We start from the raw sequence: 26,641 nt of genomic DNA, 5'->3' as shown, positions 1-26,641 counted from the left end.
TGTTAGGTTGAGACACAAACCTACCAAAAATGCCCAGAACTAGAAATGCTAAACATGAATGTTTCACAATTGTAATGCTAATAATGCAACCTACTTGTTCCAGCTCGAGGAGAATGAGAGGCATCTGGGATAGGTGAATGAAGGGAAGGGTTGGCTGGTGACATTCCAGGCATCCGTGCTGCTGGTGATGGACCAGAAACCTGGGGAGATCCTGGCCAGTTCCCTGCACGCTGACTGGGTGACATCATGGTGTATGGTGAGCTTGGATCTATGGTACCTGCAGATATTACAAGACCATCATCTTAAAAAAAAATTCAAGGCTTACTAAACTAAAAAATACTTGCAAAATCTACACAATTTTAAGACGCCTTCAGTCTTTCAGAATTTATTTTACATCTGTACTAAATGGGCAGATGAAAAAAAATAAGATAGAAATTTAAGGGTTTTCTGCTTGTGTTTTTCAAAATAAAATAAAATAGAACATTAAAGCAAATCAATACCTTTTAACACCACTGGGATGAAACTAAAGAGAGCTCTTGCATATAGATGTTTCTATTGCTCCTCAACAAATGAAAGCCTCAGCTGGGGATGAAGCCTCCAGCTGAAGTTGTTCTTAATCTAAGCTCTATCTTGGAATTATCTCTGCAAAAGTACCTTTGGTGTAATACTCTATTACAAGGCTGATCAGAGCAAGCTTCTTAAATTGTCTACTGTATATCTATTTCACTTAGTTCATCTCCATGGTTTTATTGGGGTGCTAAAATAACCACCTGAACCTTCACTGATTGCAGTCTGTGCCATGCAGCGACTTTTGACTGCTGTTAACAGTTACACACATGTATAAAAACAGCTACTTAAGTCAATTACGAAATTCCCCCCCCCTCCCCCCCCCATTTAATTATGCCCAGGAAGAGTTAATTTTGAGCAGCAAACGTGTTCTCCCTGTCCCTGCATACAGTAAGGAACTCACCGTGTGGGCTGGCAAAGTTCGCTGTTTGACCCATTGTAATTCCAAGGGAAGAAGGTGAAGGAGTTGGACCAAAGGATGCTGGTGATGGTGCTCTTAAAGCTCCACTAGGTGAGCTCGCAGCATGCAAGTTTCCTGATCAAAGATATCACATCATGACATACACATTTCCCATTTTTTTTTCTACCAATTGCTACAGCTCCCTCATTTTAGGGAGTCAGGAAACAAAATTCACGAGGATTTTCTAATTGCACTAAAAGGCTGTATTTTGTGCATGCATGAAGATTATATTTTCCAGAGGAATTCGGCACACACACGAAGCTTTACAAGATACCTGACTTGAAGAATGGCATTTTCCCCTCCCTTAAATTCAAATAGATTCAACTGTTGCACTGTAACAGTTGGAAACAGAAAGCTAAGCTTTGGTGATTAAAAGCTTTTCTGAAGGAGAAGGCATTTAAAATGATCAGGTTTTAACTGAGCAAGCTATAAACCTTAAGACAGTCTCAAAGATTATATAGCCACACTTCTGCCATTTTTTTTTTATGCTTTGAAATACACCCTTCAAAACATGCACAGCAGGACTTTGCTTTGTTGTTCTTCCAAATTATAAAGTATATTAACTTGACTAACTTGGAGCTAAACACAGCTTGAATATCAGAAAGCAGGAGGCACGCACAAAAAGCTGCATGTGTATTTTCAGTATGATTAGCTCACAAATTCTCAGCCATCTCACCTGGTGACTGTGTGTGCATCATAGATGGAGAAGGTGTCACTGTGTTGTGATAGGAGGTGGGTGGTGAAGTAAGAGGATATGCTCCTGATGCTCCTGCCTGCTTTGCAAACGGCTGAAAGTGTTAACAAAGACAACAAAAGTCTTTCATCATTTCGAACAAAAACTGAGTGCAAGAGAATACTAGTGAGAGTCTGACCTTTATCTATGCTTTATTCAATTCCCTATACCACCTTGTTCACAACACACTATTTTTTTTTAAATTATTTTATAGTTTTTCAAGACAAAAATGTCTCTGTATCTCATCCTTCCTTATCCATCACTCTGTACAGAGAAGCTCCTGACTCTTCCCCCTCCCTTCCCTGCCCCTCATCTTTCATCCTCAACAGCCATTTTCCCACCCTCCATCAAAGCTTTGCTTCTAAAATGGCAAGTCTCATATGACACTCCAAAGCTGCTGGTCATCTGCTACAGGCTGTTTACACTGGAATAAAAAATGACAAATTAATGTTTTGCCCCAAGGGAAATTCCATCACATAACACTTTTATAGTCTCCCATTCAATTCTTCACTGCCAATTATTCCAGAAAGTAATCTTAAAAACCTGCATTTGTGGAAGACTAAACCAAACGTTTTTAACTTTTGTCTGTAGGCTACCTGCTGTGGTTGCTGTGGTTGCTGTGGCTGAAGCTGAGATATCAAAGAATCCATCATGTCACCTCCAATAGGAGAGGGTGGGTTATCGTCTTCATTTACAGACCGTCTTCGTGCATCCTGGTTGCTGTCAACAAACATGTTCAGGAATGTCTGTGGATAAAAAGGTTTTGTTAGTAAACAGTCATTTTCCATTTGCAGTGTATTACATGAATGACCACAGGTCATTAGCAGAAGCAGAACTAACCACTAGTAAGCATTCATTACACATAGTATACAAAGTTTATAAAATGTATGAATTCATAAACAGAATTTTTCTGTGGAAAGTGGATCTTCAAGTTCAATTCACAGCCATCCTCCTTTCTTTCAAAAAGGGGCCTTCTATCATCACCAAACAATAAGCCTTGCTTAGTAATATGAAATATCTCTAGTTACCCGAAACACCAACTTAAAAACAACTTGGAAACAGTCACCTTTAATCCAGGTGCAGGGTAAAAACCTTCAACTATTTTGCTGTTGTCAAAAAGACTGTACGCTCCATCACGTATCGCTACAACGCCACGGCTCCGGCAGTAGATGTCAATGCAGTACATGTTCCTGAAAGCCAGCCTGATATGCGTAGGTGACTGTGGCAAAATTGAGAAACACTGATAGGCAGTGTTAGTGCGTTGAGTCAGACCCAGCATGGGCACAGTTGGAAGTTTGTTGATGGCATTTAATGGAGCCTGAGTGTCAAACAAAACCTGAAAAAGAACAGATATTGAGAGACCAGACAGCTTACTGTTAAGTAAAAGTCTGCAAAAATCCAGGCTGGGTGGGGACAGATATAATAGGGGCAGGAAAGGTACTATCTTTCCCAAGTCACCTTCTGCCAAGGAGATTCATAATCAATACACACATGTAATTTTGAAGATAACAGTTTAATCAGCAATCACCTCTTAGTCACCTTGGACTTTTCCTGAGGGAAGCGTTTAAAACATTACCTGTAACAGCAGCACCACATTTGGTGTTTTATTAAACATCTCCTGGAGCTGGTGCAGAATTGTGTTGTGGCAGTTACTGCAACCTGAGTTTGGGCCAACAGTTCCCAGTGAAATGTGGAACTTTTGGAGTATGGAGTTCCACTGAATGCTGATCTGCAACATTAAGAACAAGACCTTGGAAACTAGAAGCAAGAGGTTATTACAAGAAAGCTGGTCTGATCTCACTTTTATCCTTTTTCACAAAACCTCAGATTCCTAACTCACCGTTCAGGTTCTGGAAAGACTTCTGTTAGCTTTTGTATAACTTATTTAGTTAGCTGGAGTGTTGACAACCACCAAACCAGACAGTTACTTCAGCAAGTCAATCAACTCGAACAAGTGCCTTTTCTGATAGAGTTGAGACTGAAGAAATTAAACATGAGAGACTCATACCACAGAGAACTGATCAAGAGTTGCTGGAAGTGGACTGATTATCTCCACCATGTCACAAAAAAAAGAACCGGACAAGCTAATATGTAAGGAAGTGACACACAAAATCTACAACGCTACTCTCATTGCTTACTAAGACTAACAGTCACAATAAAATACACATAGAAATACTTGTAAAAAATGTGAACACAAAGAATTTCCAGGATGCAAATTTCAAGTGCATCAACTACTTTCAACTACATCAGTGCACACTCAACTATATTATTAGTCTGTAATAAATGTGGTTACTTCATTCCTTGCCCTGCATGTAGTGCAAGGGAGTGAGCAAGCACACAGACAGTAGACAAAGTCATTAATACGCTGTAAATTCAAACACTACAGAGTAAGCTAGACTTCTGATCAAGAGAACAGTACTACTACAAAATAATTAGGGATTGTCCCATTTAAAAGCACAATACTACATTTAAAAAACTGAGTCATTTCTCTAAAGCAACATTAAGCTTAGAAGATCCATACATCCCAGTGTAACAGCAGTAGCAACACATCATAAGTTTGAACACAGCTGCTACACCAGCCTTCACCAATCATAAACTATGCCGACAGATCAATGATGCCAGGAGAAGGACCAACTCACCTTCCCACAGTCTGAAGTACATTGAACAGATTCTCAAAAATTCTAGACAAGAAAGAATCTAGCAAATTACTAATCCAGCGCCCTTTATTTCTGTCTTTTTTACACTGAATAATATTAATTCCACAATAACACAATACCAGGATATATTTTGTTGCAATTCTAAGAACTCCAGGCCCGCCCAACGTGTTCTCAAATATACATTTTAAGTGGACTTAGGAATTACTTACTGAGCTCCCCTTGGTAGTTCCATAACAAAGGATAAGCTTTCGGTAATTGTAGATACGAACTTCTGAGAAAATGTTTAAGTGGTTGGGTATGTCTTTGAAGAGAGCAGAGAAAAGAGCATGAGAAAACCATAGTAATCTGTAAATATAATTTTTAAAGAAAAGGAGGCTATTTCTGTACCTGGTAAGGACCGTGCAAACTCCAGGACACATTCGTACAGCCGAGCAATGCTGTTCCAGTCATTGAGGAACATCTCAACAACTTTGCGACCTCCAACTGGTTCAGATAACTGGTTTTCATATGTAAGGTAAACATGACGGGTTGGTCCTACAGGGTTAGAACAGTAAATACTAATTAAACAAGTGGTTCCTAAACTGAGGTTTACAGACTATGATTTAACTGTGGAGAGAGTCCAGGAAGCATACTTAAATAATAAAAAAGAATCAACTCAACAGTCAAGAGCGTTTGATAAAGGTGCACTGTGGCTCCTTAGAAATTTTAAGAGTAGATAGTTGTCCCTTAACGCAAAATGATCATCATGATACTGGAGCAGACAACACGTAGGACAAAGACACAAGGTTTACCTGACCTCTCTTACCTTGCTCCCTGGATGAGGTGCTATTAAGTGGACAATTTGCAAACACCAGCTCAGCGACCCACGTGCGATTATTTCTACCTTGTAATCGGAAAGTGCAATCAAGAAGAGATCGGTCCAGAGCCTTCTGTGTTTCCTCGTTTACACCTTTACAGGGAGGAATTCTATTTGTGAAGAAAAGAGGACCTCAGTTGCACACAGTGTAGTCCCCAAACTGAAAAATAACACCTTTTAACATTTCCTGAAGGACTTATGTGTCTGGACATGAAAAAAATGAATCATCAACAGTAAGACAGGCAGCTGGACCACGCAGTTGGAGATCTTACTCCTCTTCAAGGATTGTAAGTGTGTTATAAAAGCACAGTGAGTTAAGACCAATTTTTATATGGATTCAACACTTGCAAATTACAGACTTTTGATGGAACCGCTGAACTGCCCTGATCTCCAGATAAAAGTAGGAGCACACTAATATAAAGCTTTTATACAGAGAAACAAGCTAAAACAGATGAAAATAAAATTCTGTGGCAACCTGAATTTGTGTATCAGGTCTCCTTCTGAACAAGTTCACTTTAAATGCAATGAGTAACCTAGCAATTATCTTAATGCCCACTAATTTACTCATATACCAACGTGAGAATTGAATTTAGAGGACACAGTAAACAAAGCTAAAGTAAAAATATGCCTAACTTCTCTACAAATTGAGTTTATTTCAGAAATGTCATATACCATCCCTAAATCCACCTTACTTGTCTGCAGTTAAAAAGGTAGAGCCTGATGCATTTAAAGACTGATGCCTTTATACCACAATGTATCTCAGCAGAGTAGAAAAAGTTAAGCAGTTTATTTTACACTTTAGAAAACTGTGGGTTTGGTGGCATTTGTTGTTGTTCCTTTGTTGTAAAATTGATATAATTTATTTTACTTCATAACACAACCTGAAGTTGAACCGGTGAGGCTTGAGGTAAGCCCCAAGGAATGTCAAAAACTGGCTGGACTGATGATAGAAAGCACTGTGGTCAAAAGTTCCAGGTCAAATTGGTGGCTGCATATGGTTGGCACTCCTTGGGGTTAATACAGAGGCCAATAATATTTAACTTCAACAATCTACATGATGCCAAGGAATACACAGGTGATGTCAAACAGAAGGGAGCAGCACTCAGCACGTTGGAGGACAGGGCTGCCATTTAGACAGACCTCAGCTGGCTGAAGGCATGAGTTAACAGAAACCTCATGAAGTTCAGCTAAAAGAAATGCAGTCCTGCACTGGGCAAAAGATAACCTTGTGCAGCAGCACAGGGTGAGAGCTGACTGGCTGCATAGTAGCTCTGCAGAAATAGAACTTGGGGGCCCGAGCGAGAAGCTGAACAGGAGTCAGCAGCATGTCGTTGCAGCAGTGCCAGACCACTGCATCCCAGACTGTATTAGCATTAGCTGAGACAGTCAAACCAAATGACTACTCCCCTCTGGTCAGCATTGAAGGTCTCTGTGTCATAAATCCTTGGCGACTGGAAAATTCAGCTTTGAGCAGACAGCTAGACCAGGTGACCTCCAGAGGTCCATGTCACTCTTTACCGTAAGGGCCCCAGATGTTTCCTTCACAAGTCCTTAACCATGCAATTGCCTTTTCTGGGCTCCCTTGCATTTTCCTCTGCAGTCTCACATACTGGTCATTGTTAATAACATATGGAGTAAGCAGGTCTCTGACCTGATCTAAAATTGCAATTACAAGTGCATCAGTCACCACAATGCTGTAGGTTCCTTAGCAGTGCCTGGATGTTACAATTGAGGACTGTCAGAGACTGTTTTCAGAGCACCCCGGTTTAGGCTAACGAGAAAAACAAACAATAGCTGGCTTTGAGCATATTCTTACTTTCTTCTTTGTACAGCACTGCTTCAAACAAGAATGCAAAACACAACAGTGAAACAAATCAACTCCCTCCAAATCCCAGCCCCCACAACATTTTTAGTGTTAATCTCTGAACAATCCTTTTTTCTCACAAGCATATGTACAGTAATTAAATCAAACAGGAGTATATCCCCTTACTTCAATAAACGTATGGCATGGCTAAAGCCATCTCCTTCTACTTGTACTCCTTGGTGAGGAATGTCCATATTGGATAACTACAAATGAACAAGAAAAAGGTTATCTCATGCAAAAAAAGTCAAGCAAAGTAAGTGCAGCTTTCTCAAGGGTTTTTATTATTATTATTATTATTAGTATTTTCTTTTGCTAAGGATGACAGATATTTCATATCCTCTAGCACTGGAAAGCCAAAAACCAGGTTGCGTAAATGTGGTAAGAAGTTCTTTCTCATGCTCTCCCACAAGCCTCTCTTTCATCCTCTCATTTTTCCTTTTCCCTCAGCTTCTGAAGTCTTCCGCAGTTAGTGCTTGATATTAGAGAACCAGCTACAAGACTAGAGCAACCCAAAGCAGAACGCCAGCTACCCAGACTCATCTAGAAAGGGACTACAAAGTGAACATGTCTAGATGTAACTGTTCAGAGAACATGTGGACAAGAGAGTCAGGAGCAGCAGAAGAAGCAAACAAAATATTTCTTAATACATACCTCCAAACGAAGCCCTATAAATGGCATGTTTGTGTCACACATGGCTACAATATGAGCTAGGACTTTATTGAAGGCACACATTTCTCCCGTCCGTTTTGGTTTCTTCGGTTCTATGGAACATGGATCACCAGATAACTAGAATTAAAATAAAGACAAATAAATATTCTTGCACATTTTGGAGTAAACATTTTGAGCAGATGTCAGACAACAACCTAATTCATCTGAATTTTAAATGAAACACACACTGAGAAAAATTCCTAAAGGGTCAACTTCAGGACTACAGCAATTAATTTGAAGTAATTTTATAATCACCTCCTTCCTCCAAACAGTATTTACACACCAGTAAGCCAGGTCAACCTGGCCCCAAGAAGCAACTCCTGTCGGACCCCATAGTCTCCCCGGAGTCTTTCAAAGACTACACTTCTATGGCACAAAGCATATCATGCTGATGGCAGTGCTTTGCTAATACAAGCTATGCTAACTACCTCTGTACAGTGCTCTCCCTTGGCTTTCTTTTAGACCAACTAAGAAGGCTTGGCATGAATTCAAAGATGATAACTGTTGGAAAATAGTTTCCCTGTAACTCCCTGGGGAAGCAGCCCTGAGTACTAAGCCTCATTGTAAGCTGTCAGCCACACAAACTTTGAAACAGCTGCACTAAAGCTGGTAATGATGCTAAGAACATGTGTTTGGCTTCCACTCTTTAGAATGAGCCTGAAGGCTTTTGAAATGCATACCTTGCGCTTGACACCACTTTTCATTTGTTTCCCACTTTTTGTGTCTAGTACCAACTCTTCAATGTTTGGCTTAAACTGCTGTAACAGAAGTGCAGTAGCAGGGTTGTCATCTCCTTCAGCATAGCTCACTGAGAGGAAGTAGTACTTGTACTCTAGTTCTGTGGGGTTGCCAGGAACATCGAACATCTCTACAACCTGCATTAAAACAAAATAACAAAATCAACAAGACCATCAATTGAGGTTATGCCTACATCAGTTTCTATTCTTCCCCCAGTTTCTGCAGGAAAACACAGCCCTCTTTTCTAAGATACTAATACGGTGGCTACGAAAGGGATCCAAGAAGAGAAAGACTAGAATTTCAGGAATATAAAGAGAACATGAAGGCTGCTGAGTAGCAAACGTTTATGCCCCCCTCCTCTTTATGAGCCTGACTGCCTAACAAACCCACAAGGATTACAGCAATTAACTTTCTTCCTAATCTTAGAGTTACCATTACAAATTGCCTGAGGAGAGAAGATAAGAAGTATTTTTCAGATACTTACAATGTAGTACTGTGGAAGACGAGTGAGTTTGATAAACAATTTGTGTTTGGAAAGGTTTCCCACTGGATGGCTAGCATGATTAGCTAGCTGAAGTGTTTCACTGCTCACTGTAGGCAGATGCTTTATTGACTGTTTGCAACGTTGCTGTCCAAGCCAGAACCTTGCATTGAAATAAAGGCATTAGTACTTTGAGACTGTTTTAAATTATTTTAGTGTCACACTAGGAGCCATCCATAATCTAAAACAACATCTAATACTGCTGCGCAAGCTACACACAGTTAAACAGATTTTTTTTTTTTCCTGCTGAGTTTGTATTTCCTTATTGCTATATTTACATACTTCTTTCAGATTGGGACGCAGATAGCTGCTAGTTTATGAAGAAAAGCCTTGAAATTATTTATTGAATGAATATAAATATATATTTATATTCCAATATAAAATTGCAATATAAAAAGAATAAACAAGATATAAAACAAGCACATTATATGATTTAGAATCTCCTGTTATTTTGGATATAGAAAAAAGAAATCTTTGCTCCCGCGTGCTGATGAACAAGGCAAGTAAGAAGGTCACCTAAAATGGATTAATATCACTCTTGATCACATTATAAACAACCTAATCCCATTGAATAAGTTTGGAAGTAAAGAACCCCAGCAAGACAAACAAACTTATTCTGATGCATGGAATTAAACTTGAGTCTACTCAGATTGATTTCAGCTATGGTGGCAAGACCAGAAAGCCAACCTAGGCTTGAAGGAGGGAAGCAATGCATGGCGTGGTTTCTCAGTCAAACTTCAACTGAGAGCAGCAGTGAAAAGCGTGGCTGTTCAATGTCTGTCCAACAGGATGCACCATCTTTATTCTCACAGAAACATCTGAGATTAATTGTCCAAAAAGACACTTCATAGGACTGTCTAGCTTACTCAGAAACAACAGCACTACCCAAAACATTATCTTGAGCACATTATTTATGACAAAGGGAGGTTGATTAGTTTCTCCAGGGTGCCAGTGCTTCATGCGTCATCATGCCTCTTTTAGAAACAAAATCCCCCAAATGGAGGCTTCACTCTGCAATTAGCTCAGAGTACTGGGAATTTCCAAAAAGAAAGAGCAGGTGGAATTTGGTTTTTCTGTGGATGTAAGTTGTATTTGTATTATTTGCTACAACCTCTTATGGGAGAGCAAAACGTATCTTGCGCATAAATCTCAGGGCTCTAAAGAGCAAAGATATGAAGTTCAATACTTCTGCCAGGGCAGAAATATTAGAAGATAAACATATTATTTAAATCATTCTAGGTCCCTTCCTGGCTTTCCCTTTGTGTTGTGAAAAGGGAAATTGCTCTTCCTGAGAAACAAGAAGAATTCAGCCGTAGAAACAAAATGGAATAAAGGAGAAGGAAAATGAGCATGGACACAAAATGAGGTCCTCAGGAAGCAAGTGGTTTGCTCCTGATGAAGTGAGAAGACTTCATGCAGAGTGTGCAAGCAAGCAACACCTGAGGCTATGTGCAAGAAAGCAAACTAAAGGCAGACTGTGCAATCATCACCCTGCAAAAATTTTCTCCACTCATTTAAAGGAGGCAACAAATACTCAAAGTTGCTTAGGACACAGAAAAAGTACACAAAGCCAAGCAAGTACAAACATCCAAAATGCAAACATGTTAACTCCTTCTATAGTAACTAAATGAATTACTCAAGTCTCTCACTTAAGCTGCTGGAGCCAAGGAATGATCCGCTTCATATCATCATTAATACACTTCTCTATGTCATCCAGTGTCACTTGATCTGTAAGAATATCAAGTGAATAAATACTCTTAACAACTGCTCTTAAAACAGTAAGCTTTTGATCTTCTAATGAAAGTGTTTTGTTTAATTTAACAACTACAATTAAGATACAAAACAAATGATCCATAATGCTTGTGGAACCAAAGTAGTATGTTCTTAGGCAAAAAAGCCAAAAGAATTTACCTAAAAACAAAAACAAAACAAACAGAAAGAGAGAAATCTGAAACGCTAAGTTAGACTTGAAAAATATCTCAAAATATTTAAGGTCAATCACATCCACATGAAATGACTTGAATCATTACCAGCTCTGCCTAGGGAATATAAGCCCTAAAGAAAACGAATTGCAAATGATGTCTAACAATATACAGTCATTTCTTCTCATAAGATATGCTGAATCGTGTATCATAAACACAAAGATCCACTTATCTATTCACATTCCATTAAAATATCAAGATCACTCAACACACAGCTTCATCAGCTTAACCCTCACTTCCGGAATTTCAAAGACTTGACAGAACTGTTTACACAAAATAACCTCATAATACAGGCTGTAATTGATATCTTGTAACCCTACTTTGTTTTACCTACTTACCAACGCCATAGAGCATCAATTGAAACATTCCAGAATGGAGATCAACAAAAACATGCAGACACTCTGATCGACCACATGGTTCCAAAATTGGAATTACAAGAGTTGGAAGAGCTGTCTCAATGAATGCTATGTTAAAAAAAAAAAAAAAAAGTTAATAATTAGCCACAGAATTCAAGTTCATCATGTTAAAGTTCAGCCCATTACAATCTCCAAACACGTTTGCTTTTAATAGGAAAAATTTTTAACTTGCAGTAGTTCTGAATTCAGTATAAGCATTTGCACATTATTATACTCAAGATGAAGAGGAAACTGAATACAGTAATTTCTTGGTGAAAACTGCTTATAATAAGCCATGCAGAAAAACCAGACTAAATAAAAAAACCAACATGAATACTTTTTAACTCACTGTTTCAAGATTGTAAGCTCAATTTGAATCTCAGTTTCACCAGCAGTTGAAGCCTCACCCAAAGTCAGTTTAATACACTGGAAGATTTGCTTTCAGCTCCAAGCTAGTTTTACAGTAGACAACTTCTAACCCTTCCACAGCATAATACTCTAGCAACTTCAGCTATTACACCACGTTTACAGATAGATATCATTGAGTATTTTAATTAGCAATGCAGAATAATTTAAAGCTGGATCTTTTTAATATTGAACATACTGCCCTACGTTTTTATTCATATTTTTTTTTTGTTCAAATTAATGAGAACAAGAAACAGCAAGAAAAACAGAAAGCATTCCTAGGGATAAAAGGAGAAAGATTTCAAGCACATTTTGGTAGAAAACACGTACAATTGTCATTAACATTGTAACTCTTCAGAATGGCTTTCAACTCCTGGAGTTTTTGATGAGATCTCGCATGGACACTGTCTATTAGGAGTTTTTCTATTGATAGATGGTCAATCTGGAAAAAAGTTCCAAGCAATGTCAAATCTGACACATGGGCTTTATGCCCTAGCACACAAAAACAAAGCTTAATAAAATGATTACTTTGGAATTCATCTGCTGAGAACTTTGGTGAACCAAAAGCGTTATTAACCTGAGTATTTGTTTCACTACAAAATACAATAAACACACAGTCATCAGTCCCTATGCAGATCTACTTGTTCTAGATCAAGGCTGGAGTATTTTCCAGCTCAGCATGCACCTGTTCATAACAAGCTTAAGCTACAGAAAAATAAACAAAACGATTAGCATATGAATACTTCTACACAAATCATAGAATGGTTTGGGCTTAAAGGACCTCTTGTGAGGCCCCATCTGGAGTACTGTGTCCAGGTGTGGAGCCCTCAGTACAAGAAAGACATTGAGATTTTGGAAAGGGTCCAGAGGAGGGTGACTAAGATGATCAGGGGGCTGGAGCACCTCCCCTATGAGGACAGGCTGAGGGAGTTGGGCTTGTTCAGCCTGGAGAAGAGAAGGCTGCGGGGTGACCTCATTGCAGCCTATCAATACCTGAAGGGAACCTACACCCAGGAGGGGAGTAAACTCTTCAAAAGGGCTGACAACAGCAGGACTAGGGGAAATGGATCCAAGTTGAAGGAGGGAAGATTTAGGTTGGATGTTAGGGGGAAGTTCTTTACAAGGAACGGGCTGCCCAGGGAGGTTGTGGATGCCCCGTCCTTGGATGTGTTTAAGGCCAGGTTGGACGGGGTCCTGGGCAACCTGATCTGAATGTGTGTGTTTGGTGGCCCTGCTAGGCAGGGGGGTTGGAACTACATGATCCTTGAGGTCCCTTCCAACCCGGGTGATTCTGTGATTCTGTGATCTTAAAGACCATCTCCTTACAACCACTCTGCCACGGGCAGGGACAATTTTCTCTAGATCAGGCTTCCCAGGGCCCCATCCAACCTGGCCTCAAATGCCTCCAGGGACGGGTCATCCATAGCTTCTCCAGGTAACCTGGTCCAGGTCACCACCCTCACTGTGAGGAATTTCTTCCCAATACTTAATCTAAATCTACCCTCTTTACATTTAATATCATTAGCCCTTGTCCTATTACTATACTTCCTGGTAAAAAGTTCCTCTCCATCTTCCCTTTAGGTTCTCTTTAGGTACTGGAAGGCTGCTCTAAGGTCTCCCTGAAGCCTTCTCTTCTGCAGGCTGAACAATCCCAGACCTCTTAGCCTCTCTTTATGGGAGAGGTACTCCAGCGCTTGGACCACATTTCATGGCCCAAATGCACACGCAGCTGTAGAATGAAACATAACATACTCATTTTAGTCTTGCTAGAAGGAGTGACAATGTAGTGAGGTGAAGAGGCAGATTGTGAACATGAGCAACCCCACTGAACCCAAGAGTATCTATTTATTGGCAGCGCTGAAGTTTACATCTCCAACTCATATTTGCTTTAAATAACTTGTGCAACCTAAATTGAAGCATTTACACTTATATCTATTCACTTCACAGTTATTTTACCTACATATTTTGCCTAAGCAAAGCCACAGTTTACCACAAAACCTTCTTCTTAACATTATGTTGCTCTGAAAACTGCTCAAGGTAAATTGAACCCAAATTCTATTCTTGCATAAGAGATAAATGCAGAATAGATTTATTCCAGCACAGAAGTATATAAAATATCAGTACCTACCTTCATGTATACCAGAACAACTTTGTCCTGTAAGATTAGCTTTCCAAGACAAGGCCTTAAAATCAAGCATTTAAACATTCACAGGAGTATCTCAGTTCAGCAGCTGCTATCAGTTACATAGACTTCATAAACAATTTACTGTAACTTCCACAACTACATCAAATCTTCAGTACATTAATGTATAACAATCCACTCAGATAAATCTACCTGTTTGTGCCAGTATTGTATAGTATCTTAAACACAAAAAGACAGCCAGAATAATGATCTTAGCTGTAATTGTATAACAGCAGAACAGCAAAGCCAGTAAAATCTCTAAGCACAGAGAATGAAAGGGGGCCAGCATTAACTTCGATAAATCTCAAATTTACAATGGCCTCATTGGTCATCATGTAAAATCAAGTTTTGCATAACCCTTGTAACAAGCAAACTACATTGACTCTTTTGTACAGCGTTTTCCAATCATAATGCAATATTTTCCAAACTGAATAATGCTGCTGGGTGGTCAGCTCAAGTCACAAGTGGAAGCTGATTTTCATAGGAAGGTTGCACAGCATCTTCAAGATGGAAAAGGGAAGCTCCTTGTAACAGCTCTTTGTAAAATATTTCAAGCCAAGTACTAAAAAAAACTGAAGCTTCACTGGTGCCCTCCATAGCCCCAACATTCTGTCATCATAAGTAGTATATTAAGCACTGAAAAGTAGGTGTAATGCTAAAGACAAAAGTCAAGACCACTAATTTGTAACAACAATTTATGGTCTCAACATTAACACTCTGTGATCTACAGTGACAGGTTAGTGTAAGTCATAGTACTGCTCTCTGAACAGAATCAAAGCACAACAAATATTAAGTTGCTGATTTACAGAAGTAGATGCTTCTTACAAAGCAAACTTTTACCTTCATGGCTCTTTCCATCAATTTGGAATCACAGGCTGGCAGTGGAGGTTCATGGGATATTTGCAAGGGTTTTGAGACATCAGTCTCGTCAATCTTAATAGTGACCTTATGAACAGAAGCAGTCCCTGTTTTCCTGCCAAGCACCTGTTGGCTTAAAACAAAGGGAAAAATTAAAACACTATTCTGCTATTAATTGAAATAGCAGAAAAAATGCTTTTCAGCAGCTAATTCTTAATTCTGAGAGCTCTGTATAAAAGTTATATTATGTAAGCTGAACTGAATAAAATATTTAGTTTAATCTTTAAATGAAGAAACATTAGTAAACTATATCCACACAAGGAGTTTTAGATGGCTGCAAACTCAACATGGGAGTCAGAAGAGCATTTGGATCAGTTTTGTTTTTTTTTTTTTTAATTCTATCTAGTTTAAGTCAAGCAATAGGCATGGTGAAAGACTGACAAATTGTCTGTTTATTTAGATATTCAGGAAAATGAGCTGATTTTATGATTACATCCACTGCTTTTATGTACATGAATGTACATCGCTCACTTCTTCACAAGAGATGCGTTCAGGAATCTTGGAATTCCAGCTCAAAAAGAAAATACAGTTCTGAAAATTCTGGCTCAAATTTAGGAAATGAAAAAGCTCCTACTGTTTCATTTATGAAGTTTAACAGCTTTTTAAAATCAACTTACTTCCACACAGAGAGCGAAAGGCACTTCCCTGCATGATATCGCTCCACTTGCACTAGGTCACCCCAGCGCTCCCGAATCAGCATTAGTGTTTGTGAATGCAGGACTTCCAACTGAAGTGCTAGGCAGAAGGAGTCTGAGGAAGAGAGTTAAGGAAAGAGAAGACATCCAAAGACTGTGTTCACTATGCAAGTCCACTGCCATGAAAGTCAGGCACGATGCTGTCTGAGAACAAGCTCATGTACTAATCTAGAGATAAACGTATGTAATCAGCATCAACTATTTCCACAAGTTTGTTGGTTTTTTTTTTTTATAATCTAAGACAGGTTGTCAGGCAAGAGCGTCACAGTAGCTGTAGTTCAGAGATTTCAACTCCAATCATGTTTTTTTTTCAAAAAGAAGATTATTAAAAGAAATTCAATTCACCCTATGATTACAATTAAGCCCATCTTTCATGATCACCCATTAGTAACATAAATGTGTTTGGTCCTGCAGAAACTATTTCATTGAAAATTATTTCATAGTGTCAAGTAATTTGTCCCTTGCACATACAAAGCCACTGCACTGGTTTTCTGTACAAGCTATATCCCATTTCATTATTGATACAAGTGCAACACAGTTAATACACTGTACAGTTAACATCATCATTTTACTATGGTTCTACAGTAAGAACTGTAAGCTCCTATACCTTTTAAGTCAGCATCCTATTCTATTTCCACAATCAGCATGCTGCTTCACTGCCTTACCATACAGCCTGCTGTCTCAAGTATTTCATCTTTACGTTTGTTGATCAAGTATGTAAAATGAAGTTTTACAGCTAGCAAATGAGCTTAACTGTCTCCATCGTTTTTACTCTTCTTCCAGGCGTTTTCCCTTAGCTTAATAGGGAAGTCACATTTTTTGGCCTCCACCTACTAAAAAGAGCAAGATTAAATTACACAGCTTATTCAGAAGGAACTTTCAGAAGGATACGCAGACAGTTGTACATGTCCTGAAGTGGCTTCTCATCAGCAAACAGCCGTGACTGGACTAACTGATGGATGAAGTTGATCTGCATACTGTGAACCAAGGCTCGACCATCTTTCATAAATTAAAAACCATTCACATTAGATACCATGAAAACGGGCATTTGAATAAACAACGAAAGAAATAAGTATTAAAAGATAACTGTACCAAGAAACTTCAACACTTGAATTTCTAACAACATAACACAATTCTTGGTTTACCATGGAAATTTCAGTAAGTCTATTATATTGCCATAGACTACCACAGAAAAGGTATCTGAAGTATACAGAGTAAGGTAAAAATGGGATGTGTATATGTAGCTTTGTTATCTCAAGTTGTGATATGCAAAAGACTCTGCATAAACAAGACTTACGCAACACCACAGAAAAATAATGTTAAAATGAATGTGTAAACTTTGTTTTCTGTATTTATTACCTCCAGTTTCCTTGTCTTCAACCAAAATTTCCAGTTTGAGAAGGCGCCAGGGGATGTCAGGGTCATCACCCATCACTGTCAAGGTGGCCTCAAACTCCCCCTCAACTCGGAACTTCACACGACCATTGGCTAAGGAAGAAAAAATATTTTATTTCACTCAGTCTCATATGATGCCTCATGTTACCAGTGCAGTAGTTCCTGGCGGTCTCAATGAATTACTTCCCTACAGACTCTGTTCTGCTGCATGTGTTTATGTTCAATTCTGAAGTTTCGAGAGCTGCTTATGCAACAACACTAGTGCCAATAAGCAGCATGGACAGAAGTCCCCAACTGACTTGCACAGCAGTAATTTTGTCACAATAATTTGTCAGCATTTGTATTGCCTTAACACAAAGTTGCACTGAGCTGACTTCTAATATCTGAGATTACACAAACAATATGTCTGGCTTAAATTTTCCAATTTGTTGCTATACTCAAGGAAGAATCCAGAAGAGGTTCGCAGACAGGAAGCCTAGGCTAAAATCTAGCACTGGAAACACATTGCACAGCAAACCATTTGTTTAACATTAAAATATTTTAACTCCATTTTCATGTGGAAGTAACGCGCTTTCGCATACTTCACATTTATGCTCATAAGCAAAGATTCTGTACATTGTTTATGTAATTGACATATACATCCTTACATTTTTGTGAGCATAGCTATCATGGGAACAGAGGCAGCCAAAACTATATAAGAAAGGTCCTAAACGAAGCGAAAAGCAAAGCAGACAATAAAGTACAAGTTCTTACTAAGAAGTGTGGGTCAATCTTCTCAATCAACGACCAAGTATGCCACATAGGCATCTTTACAATTCTTGATATTTAAAAATATTCCTATAGAAATTCTAATGATTTTAACTTAAACTTGCATATTAAAAAGCATCCCAGATACGCTCTTAAAAGAAATCAAATTCAAAGCAGAAATTAATATTGAAATGTTTAGTTAACTGAAAAACCTCGTGACTCAGATAAAAATTCATTTACACATCATTAAGATAAAAAATGGTCCTAGTAGTGATATTGAAGTGTTTGGAAAGGGATCAGTGAAAACTACTCCTACTAATTTGCAGAAGTATCTTCACTATAGATCTAGGGGATATAATTTGTACAAGCCTAACTTTGTCTCAGTCAGAAGTACAGACTAGGCCCATTTCAGGTCCATTTTTTGCAATTCTGCCATAATCTAGTTTATAACCACCCTTTCTGCAGAAACAACAAAAAAAAAAACATCACAGCATCAACCTGTACTTGGACTAAATGAAAAGAGATCTCTATAATTTAGAGATCTGGTATTGCAATCAGCCACAGAATAAAATGTGTGCACAAACATCAACAGATTTAATTCACGAAGATCAACATTAATACAGACAAAAAAAAAGCGCAACATTAATGTGCTTAAGTTAAAATTCAAAGAGTTTCTAGGAGAAATACCGAATAGTTTAACTACATTGAATTTTTAAATTAATGTAAGAAAAAGCAGTTGAATTGCATGGCCTAACATGGACCAGGCATTGAGCACTTCCATCTCGAAAAAAGGGCAGAACTTTTCATAGTACACTTGCTGAAAGATCAAGACAGTCTCTACACCATTTTACCACTACCTGCACAGGATTTCTATCTGAAAGTTATTCCAGCAAGATTATTACTATCTTCATTTTTCAAAAGAGAAAAAGATAATTCAATGTCTGAGAGAGACAGAATTCCAATCTTCCTAGATTAAGCCTATCTAATGATCTCATTTAAGTTATCTTTTGGCTTTGTTTTTAAGCACTAAGGTAACGACTAAATCAGTCTCCAATAAACTGTTCTTCAAAAAGTGACTCAAGTTCTTACCAACTGTAAGATTTGCCAGCTGGGGAGGGAGATCTGTAGTCACTAAACGATGTCGAAGAATCTGGTTCAGCTGATGAAGGGTGGTTTGCTTTTCACTTTTTGTTATTGGGTCAGGAGGGATTATTTTATCCTGTTAAAATAAATATTAAAAAAAAAATAATCTATACATCTCAAACACGTCTCACACATTGCCACTAGCAATGACAAAAACGAACCAGACCAGAAGTCTGCAAATACAATTACACAGGCCACTGCAGTATTTGATTGTTTTAATCTGGCATTCAGTTTCTTTTTTTCTAGTTACTTACAACTTGCCTGAGCCTGATCAGTAAATAAAACTGCTCAACTTGGACAAATTAAAACAGCCATACGTAGCCATACATAGCTCACTACATCTCAAGATACAGTATGCTGTAGTCAAAATCTCTGAGAAAACAGGTGTTTGATTCTTATTTTTGCACTCTATTTTTCCAGTATGACGGCTTACCATGTAGAAACAAAAAGTATCAAAGATTTGCTATTATATTCATTCCAGAGATGAGCTAGTTGAAACTGAGAGAATGTTTCACTAGGAAAGGATAACTTGCTCAAATAGGAAGTGCCTCCTGTCAGAAATTGACACTTCACAGCCTCGGCACTATGTCAGTAGCAAACTACACTTCCATTTGCACACATAAGGCAATTAGTTTCTTTATTGTGCATTTGATGGGGACCCCCCCACAACAAGTAAGACTGTAATATTATTTACCCTAATGCAGGTAGGTAGGCGTGGGTACGATCCAGTTGTCAGAACATCAATTGCATACGGGATAGCAAAACTAGGTAGACGAGCATGAACCAAAGCATCTCTGGCTAGAGATGCCAGACGATCAGCAGTGTCCACAAACAGAATGGCTTGCTGATCTAAAAAACTTGATATCATCTGTAGAGAACAATGGGGGATGGAGAGAGGAAAAAAGAAAAAACGTGTCAAAAACGCACAAACCAGTGGTTCTTCATATCCAGCTCATCCAACATGTGACAGAGAGGATTCTGTCACTTCCCTCCAGTTCTAGGACTCACATCTATAAAACAAAGAATGAGTGCTCCGCCATAACGTTCACATGCAAGGATACTTTCAATCTATGCACTTCTGGTGCTGTGGAGGATGTGTGAAGCCTCACAGCTCTGTATCTGGTGACTGCTACTGGAATCCAACCTAACTAGTTTACAGTCACTCAAATCTTGGTGTTTGCAACACTGTGCTTTGTTCTTAACTAAGAACAGAACTAAAATTACAGCAAGAACTAACACACTGAGATCACCATCTTCTCTGTCCTGTTCAAGAACTCTTGAAAGGATGCATAATTCTTTATTTTTTAAATAACTGAGGAGTTTTAGGGAACTGTTAAGAACTGTTTAACTTCTCAATAGGAAGAAATTGGTTATCATTTAACATCCATTTGCTGTGAAATACAGGTCTGGTTTTTTAAAACTTCTGTATTAATGAAAAATTAGATGGTACCAAAATCCCATGCTAATAAAAGATTGTTTTATACCCGACTCTGTTGCCAACTTACCGCACATTTTTCCACCTTTCCAGCATTGTTGGCCCACTTGACTAAGGCTAATAAACGAACAAACAGCTGACGAGTACGGCTTGCAAACTGCACTATTTCTATTTTTCTGTAAAAACAAAAAACAATCGAATACACATTAAGCTGGTGCTCAGACACATAAACCTGCAATCCAACTGTGTGCCATTAAAGAAAAAAAGTAGTTATCAGAACTTTTAATTGTGCTAACGTAGGCAATCACTAATGGATTGCTTGTTTAAACAGAGCACAGGAAAAAAAAAGAGACTGAGCTCACTATTTTAAGCACCTAAATGCCAACAACGCACAGGGATTTTTAACCAACCAAGAACATCTGGAGAAACAGAAAAGCACAATCACGTGAATTAACTACTAATTTTAAGAGAAACAACTCACTAGTGAACTCAATTGAACTACCAAGATTTCCCCAGGGTTTATGTTCAAGTTGAAAGCAACAAGCATAGCTGAACAAAACACATATTCATCACCACAACAGATACTAGCTACCAGCAAGTAGAATTTGCACCTCCTTCTGAGCCTAATCTGTAACATACACACCCATAACACAGATAGAGCCTATTTCTGCTGAAAGTCTTGGTGTAATGAGGTAATCCCTGCCATGCAATCCATAAAGCATAATCTGATTGTACCAGGTGAGTATTTGGGCCAGAAGCACCACTAACACCATCTGGCTCAGTCTCCTGCCTTACATACTACAAATCTCATCCAAGAGCTTGGGCATCAAGCCAATAATTTCCCCCCATTATACAGCATATATTCCAGAATAATCTACAGTCTGATGTTAGAACTTCAAGTGTCAGACAAGCTGTTATAGGTACAGACAGCTCTACTAGGATAGTTACTACACTGTCAAAGTAAGATGTGGAAAATTTTTTAAAGGTTTACAAAAACACAACGGAGTTTAGAAGACATTTATAGTGAGACTTGAGAATGTCAGTAATCTTTCAAACAAATTCCCTATAGAAGTAGCTAAAATATAGAAGTAGCTAAAATATAGAAGTAGTTATAGCAACCAAAATTTCGTGGAGACAAAAAACATGATAGCAAGAAAATTTCAGAGTGCTTTTCCATAGCTGGAAATCAAAGATAGACAAAAAATAGGAAAAAAAACCTCACAACAATTTAATAATGAAAATTACTGAAAGGAGTATTCCAGGAATTGCTTCATTAATACTACTTTATGCAGTTACAGGCAGTCTGTTAGTTCTAATTGACAAAATCCTGCTTCAATAACCATGACTGTCACCTTCAATCACAATTGCACTGGGAATTCACATCCATCTACCCCTCTCTGAAGAGCCCAAGAGTCTTTCAGTGTTGCTGTGTTCCTCTGCTCTTTATTATAAACACTGAACTTAACGTTGGGCTGCACAAAAAAAATGTCTTCAGTGAAGATGAAACTTAAAGAAACAGTACATTTACAAGGCCTATAAAAGCAAAGCAGAGCACATTAAAAAGCTTCTGAATTACCACACTTAAGAAACAACCCTTCAAAATAATTCAGCTTTATTATAAATAAGAATCATTAAAGCTTTGCTTCTAACAAAGACTGTTCCAATGAGCAGAAAGCTTGACTGAACAGGAAACCCCTGAACAAACTGAATACAAAAAGGAAGTACAAAGTTGGAGAGGGCAATACATAGAAATTGCTCAAGCATGCAGAGACCAGCATAGAAAATTAGAACTCAGAAGAAAAACTAGCAAAGGATGAAGTTCAACAAGAAGAACTTCTGTACTACAGGTCTATAAACAGCAAAAGACCAAGGAAACATGAGTCCAGTGCTCAGCAGTGCAAGAGAAAACTGGCATAGACAAAGCTGTGGGATTGAGTAGATACTCTATTGTTAAGTTCTGATCTCAGGTATTTCAGATCCTTCAGCCTAGTGGTAGAGCTTAGGGGAGTGAACCCTTAGCTACAATTGGAGAATATCAAATTAGGGACTATTTCAGTAAACCTGACATACAAAAAGCCATCAGAGCAGATGGGATGCATCCAAGGGTGCTGAGGAAGTTGATCTCTGAAAACACAAAGTAACTCTATCATTTCCAAAAGGCCAAAGCAATAAGAGGTCTTAATGACTGGAAACAAGGCAAACAACACGCCCGTCTTCAAGACAAACCTACATGCCAGAGAGCCAAAGCTCAGTTAACAAGAACTAAGCAGAAAATCTTTCCAGAAGCTACATCCAGGAAAACAAAAAAACATGAAAGTGGCATGGGAAAAGCCTGCACAGATCTGCCAAGAACAAATCATCCCTGATCAACACAACTGCCTTTATATGCTGTCCAGCTCCATAACCAAGGGGAGAACAGAAGATGCCTTTTGAGCATCTTTTGACAAGACATCCCACTGTACCTTTGCAGCCAGGTTGGTAACATATAGAAGGGACCAGTGGACTGCAAACTAGATGAAAAACAGGCTGCAGTGCCAAACATGAAAGGCTGACTGGCTACCAGTTGAACTTCCTTAAAAGTGATTACTGCTCACATTCCCTACTGGTCAGTACTGGGGCAAATCATACAATTAAACACCTCTATATACAACTGACATGAGGTGAAGGACTGCAGTCTTTGGAAGCTTGCAGGTGATGTCAAACTGGACAAAACAAAGGAACCTCAGCTGGCTGGAGAGACTAGTTGACAGAAACCCGATGAAGCAAAACGACATGCAAAGTCCTGCACCTGGACCCAAACAGCCTTACATAAAAGCACAGCCTGAGGACTAAGTAGCAGTAGTATGTATAACTGGATTTGAGGGTCCTGGTGGACAAATGAAGAGATATCAGCAATGTGTCATTACAGCAAGTTGTATTAGCATGACCACTGCCTAAGTCAAGGGAAACACTTCTTCACGTGGAATCAGCATCTGTCTGAATGCATATGAAGCACTATGTCCAGTTTTTAAACTCTCTAGCCAAGAAAGATATTTGCCACACAGAAGTTAGGGGTTGGAACATATGAGATACAAAGAACAACTGAAGCAATTGTCTGCTTACACCTAAGAGGCGGTGGCCATGGGTGATACTACTGCTGTCTTGAAATATCAAAAGGAGAAATACACAGAAGACAGGAAGAGACTCTTATTGGAAGTGCAAAAGGATGAAGGACAACAGCCACAAACTAAACCAGTGAAACACACCAGTTTGACATTAGAAAAGCAAACAAAAGAAATACACAAGTTGTTTGAAGACTGAAGTAGGTAGCCCACAAAGACTGCAAGAGACGTATCTTGAAGGTATGCCTAAAACTCAACAGAGTATGACCTTGCACAACCAACAACTTTTATTTTGTCTTGTCTATGTCTTTTATTTGAGGCAGAGGTTTGGACCAGGTATCTCCAAAGTGCCCTGCAAACCAAAATTATGTGTATCAATGAAATTAATGAACTAGCAGCCATTTTGTCATAAACAAGAAATGGAAATGAATATTTCACAAGAAAGACGTGTAATAATTGCTGTTCAAATAACTGCTGTTGAAGTTATGAATAACTACTTTTACATCACTTCTGAATTTTTGTTTAGATGGTAGTCCTTGCTGCAGATTTAAGAAGTAACAGACTGCTTCACAAACAAAAACAGGAGAAACTGCTTTCCTTTAGGAAAACAATGCATTCACACAGTTGTTGGAAGAGTGAGAACAAGGACTGTTTGTTAAGGAAGACATGTATAAAGTTTTACCATTCATTTCCCCACAGCAGAAGATACAACCTTGCAAAGTCATTGTAATCTATTGTGGTGGATAACAGAAAAGATACCAAACAATATCAGTGAGAAAGCCCCTGGAATTCCCCCAACATTCAGCTTTATTTTTACATCACAGAACTAACACTACATTTTTTAATCCAACTGCTTATCTTTCTCGTTGCAAAAGTACATTGGAAGCAGTTTATTCCTATCAGTGACAATGATGTACATAAATAAGACTTCTCTTTGCAAAGCAACATCATATTAAGATTCATCATTTCCTATCAGTTTTTTTTTTCCTATAGCATCCTTTAGCTTGTCGCCATTAAAAAAAAGTAGATGCTATATGATTTTTATTTATTTTATTTAGAAGATAACACCATCACATCCTCATCCCAAATACATATACCATGTCGCTAGGCTAATTTCAGGAAACAGTGCTTCAAGCACAACTACTGTTGCCACAGCAGCTCTTGAACTTGGTATAACAACAAACCAAAACATAAAAACCCAACACAACAGAATAATCTGGATAAGCTACGCTTCTTAACAGGAGTCCTTGGGAGCTACAAAGCCACTTCATTAAGAAGAACTAAATAAGTCAAATTCAACATGGACGTGAACATTTAACATCAAGATGCTTTCAGTTACAGGACACAGTGACACACTGCAACAGGTTGCCTGAAGCGGCTGTGAATGCCCCTGTCTGTGGACGCATTCAAGGCCAGGCTGGATGTGGCTCTGGACAGCCTGGTCTAGTGACTGGTGACCCTGCACATAGCAGGGGGGTTGAAACTACATGATTATCGTGGTCCTTTTCAACCCAGGCCCTCCTATGATTCTAGGTAAGCACTGAAGACTGTGCTATTTTCCTTTACCTGTATTCCATTAGGATTTAACACGTTGCTTCAAACAGGTGTGCCCTGCAAAGCAGTTTTCAGCTTGACACAAAATGCTCAATGTGTAGATGGGAGAAGCCCTCACACCAGTAAGAGGAAGCTCAGGACCCAAGCTGAATGTCACTGTTTCAGCAAATATGGTGATAATAAATTGGTCTGGTGGTTGGCAACCCTGCATACAGCAGGGGGTTGAAACTAGATCATTACAGTCCCTTTCAACCCAGGCCATTCCACAATTCTATGATGATTCCATGACAATTTAACAAGCAAATAGACTGCTCTTCTTTATAAAATATTATATGTAAGAAAAAAGATGTGCAAGGAACCATTCCAGGTTATGAATTCCTTAAATTCTGATTATTTCAGAGCAGGTTATGAGAATTTTAGAAGATGTGAGATGACTGAACTGACGACCATCCTGTTACACAGAATTCTTTATTAACATTCTTCACATCCTTAGGAATAACAGAGCTGTTACATGTCTTCAGAGAAAATTAGGTCAATAAGGGTGTTAACACAAATAGCAAAAGAAATGAAGCTTATTCAAAACAACAAACAACATCTCGGAGTTCACTCAAAGAAACAAAAAAACAAATCAAATTCTTTCATCCAGGGGAGAAGGAAAGGGGATTGAACAAATGAATCAAAAAGCCTGTTCTGGTTACTTGTTTTCAATTAATCTTTATACTTCAAAACCACACCAAACAGGTAAAAAATACAGGTACCAAATGGTGCCGTACGATTAGAAAGATGGGTACTACAAAAAGGTAGATAAAAAGTCTTTACCTTGTTGAACCACTACTTTTGAACAAGATTCAACAAGCTAACTAGAATCTAGGTCCTCTAGCTCCCTTTCCTATTAGACGTACTGTCACCTCATTGCTTCAAGTTCCATTGTAATTAAGAGAAAAATGCCCTTAGCAGATTTCACCTGATATAACAGCAACATCATGTTACTGAACTGTACAAAAAAAAAAAAAAAAAGCCCAAACAACTATATAAAACAAAACAACAAAAAAACATATTGTTGTCTATGCTGAAGAAAATCTTGAAACTACATAGTGACAGTAAGACAAATCAGGCTTATTTTCTTGCAGAAAATCTAAAATTAGGAGAAAAATATTCCTTTCAAACAATTTTATATTAATCTTAACATCCTAAACAAGGTTTTGTATTTAACATGTATTACAGACTGTCTTATTTTAACTCACCTTTCCATATCAGTCTTTCTTGGTAATCTATAATAAAAAGGAAAAAGAGAGCATGTTATCCATTGTTCCATTATGCTGCGTACCACTATAAAGAAAAGTCTTATTAGTAATCTTCAGACCAGTACAAGAATTTCCACATACTTATAAAAAGCATTTCAAAAATCCTGATTGTAAATTTCTCCTAAATATAATGAAGTTGCATGTTTGATAAAGGAAGTAGTTTGACAGCTCTACAGAGCAGCCCAGTTAAAGCTGCAGGGGTGGCAGAGTACTGTATGGGAAGTAGGAAGAATCAGGTGTATAACAGGACCACAGGACAAC

The 26,641-nt window shown here is 38.4% G+C and overlaps 1 protein-coding gene across 1 annotated transcript in view; it reads right to left on the bottom strand.

Moving 5' to 3' along the window:
- Window positions 1-26,641, bottom strand: part of MED14 (mediator complex subunit 14) — a 34,719-nt gene that overhangs the window by 6,187 nt on the left and 1,891 nt on the right. Inside the window, exons 2-25 of the mRNA XM_042810009.1 lie at window positions 26,321-26,347; window positions 20,492-20,597; window positions 19,681-19,854; window positions 18,933-19,062; window positions 17,061-17,189; window positions 16,593-16,700; window positions 15,624-15,756; window positions 14,929-15,079; window positions 12,237-12,348; window positions 11,445-11,570; window positions 10,774-10,852; window positions 9,068-9,227; window positions 8,526-8,720; window positions 7,789-7,923; window positions 7,264-7,340; window positions 5,223-5,383; window positions 4,805-4,951; window positions 4,627-4,718; window positions 3,337-3,489; window positions 2,827-3,096; window positions 2,357-2,506; window positions 1,704-1,815; window positions 971-1,102; window positions 95-277 (exon numbers count right to left, since the gene is read on the bottom strand). Of these exons, the coding sequence (XP_042665943.1) occupies window positions 95-277; window positions 971-1,102; window positions 1,704-1,815; window positions 2,357-2,506; window positions 2,827-3,096; window positions 3,337-3,489; window positions 4,627-4,718; window positions 4,805-4,951; window positions 5,223-5,383; window positions 7,264-7,340; window positions 7,789-7,923; window positions 8,526-8,720; window positions 9,068-9,227; window positions 10,774-10,852; window positions 11,445-11,570; window positions 12,237-12,348; window positions 14,929-15,079; window positions 15,624-15,756; window positions 16,593-16,700; window positions 17,061-17,189; window positions 18,933-19,062; window positions 19,681-19,854; window positions 20,492-20,597; window positions 26,321-26,347 (3,242 nt within the window). The remainder of the gene's footprint in view (window positions 1-94; window positions 278-970; window positions 1,103-1,703; window positions 1,816-2,356; window positions 2,507-2,826; window positions 3,097-3,336; window positions 3,490-4,626; window positions 4,719-4,804; window positions 4,952-5,222; window positions 5,384-7,263; window positions 7,341-7,788; window positions 7,924-8,525; window positions 8,721-9,067; window positions 9,228-10,773; window positions 10,853-11,444; window positions 11,571-12,236; window positions 12,349-14,928; window positions 15,080-15,623; window positions 15,757-16,592; window positions 16,701-17,060; window positions 17,190-18,932; window positions 19,063-19,680; window positions 19,855-20,491; window positions 20,598-26,320; window positions 26,348-26,641) is intronic.

The sequence above is a fragment of the Centrocercus urophasianus genome, unplaced genomic scaffold (assembly GCF_019232065.1).
Source record: "Centrocercus urophasianus isolate 14NV4802_14NV808 unplaced genomic scaffold, USGS_Curo_1.0 seq_12, whole genome shotgun sequence".
NCBI lineage: Eukaryota > Metazoa > Chordata > Aves > Galliformes > Phasianidae > Centrocercus > Centrocercus urophasianus.
This window is presented reverse-complemented; position numbering and strand designations above follow the sequence as displayed.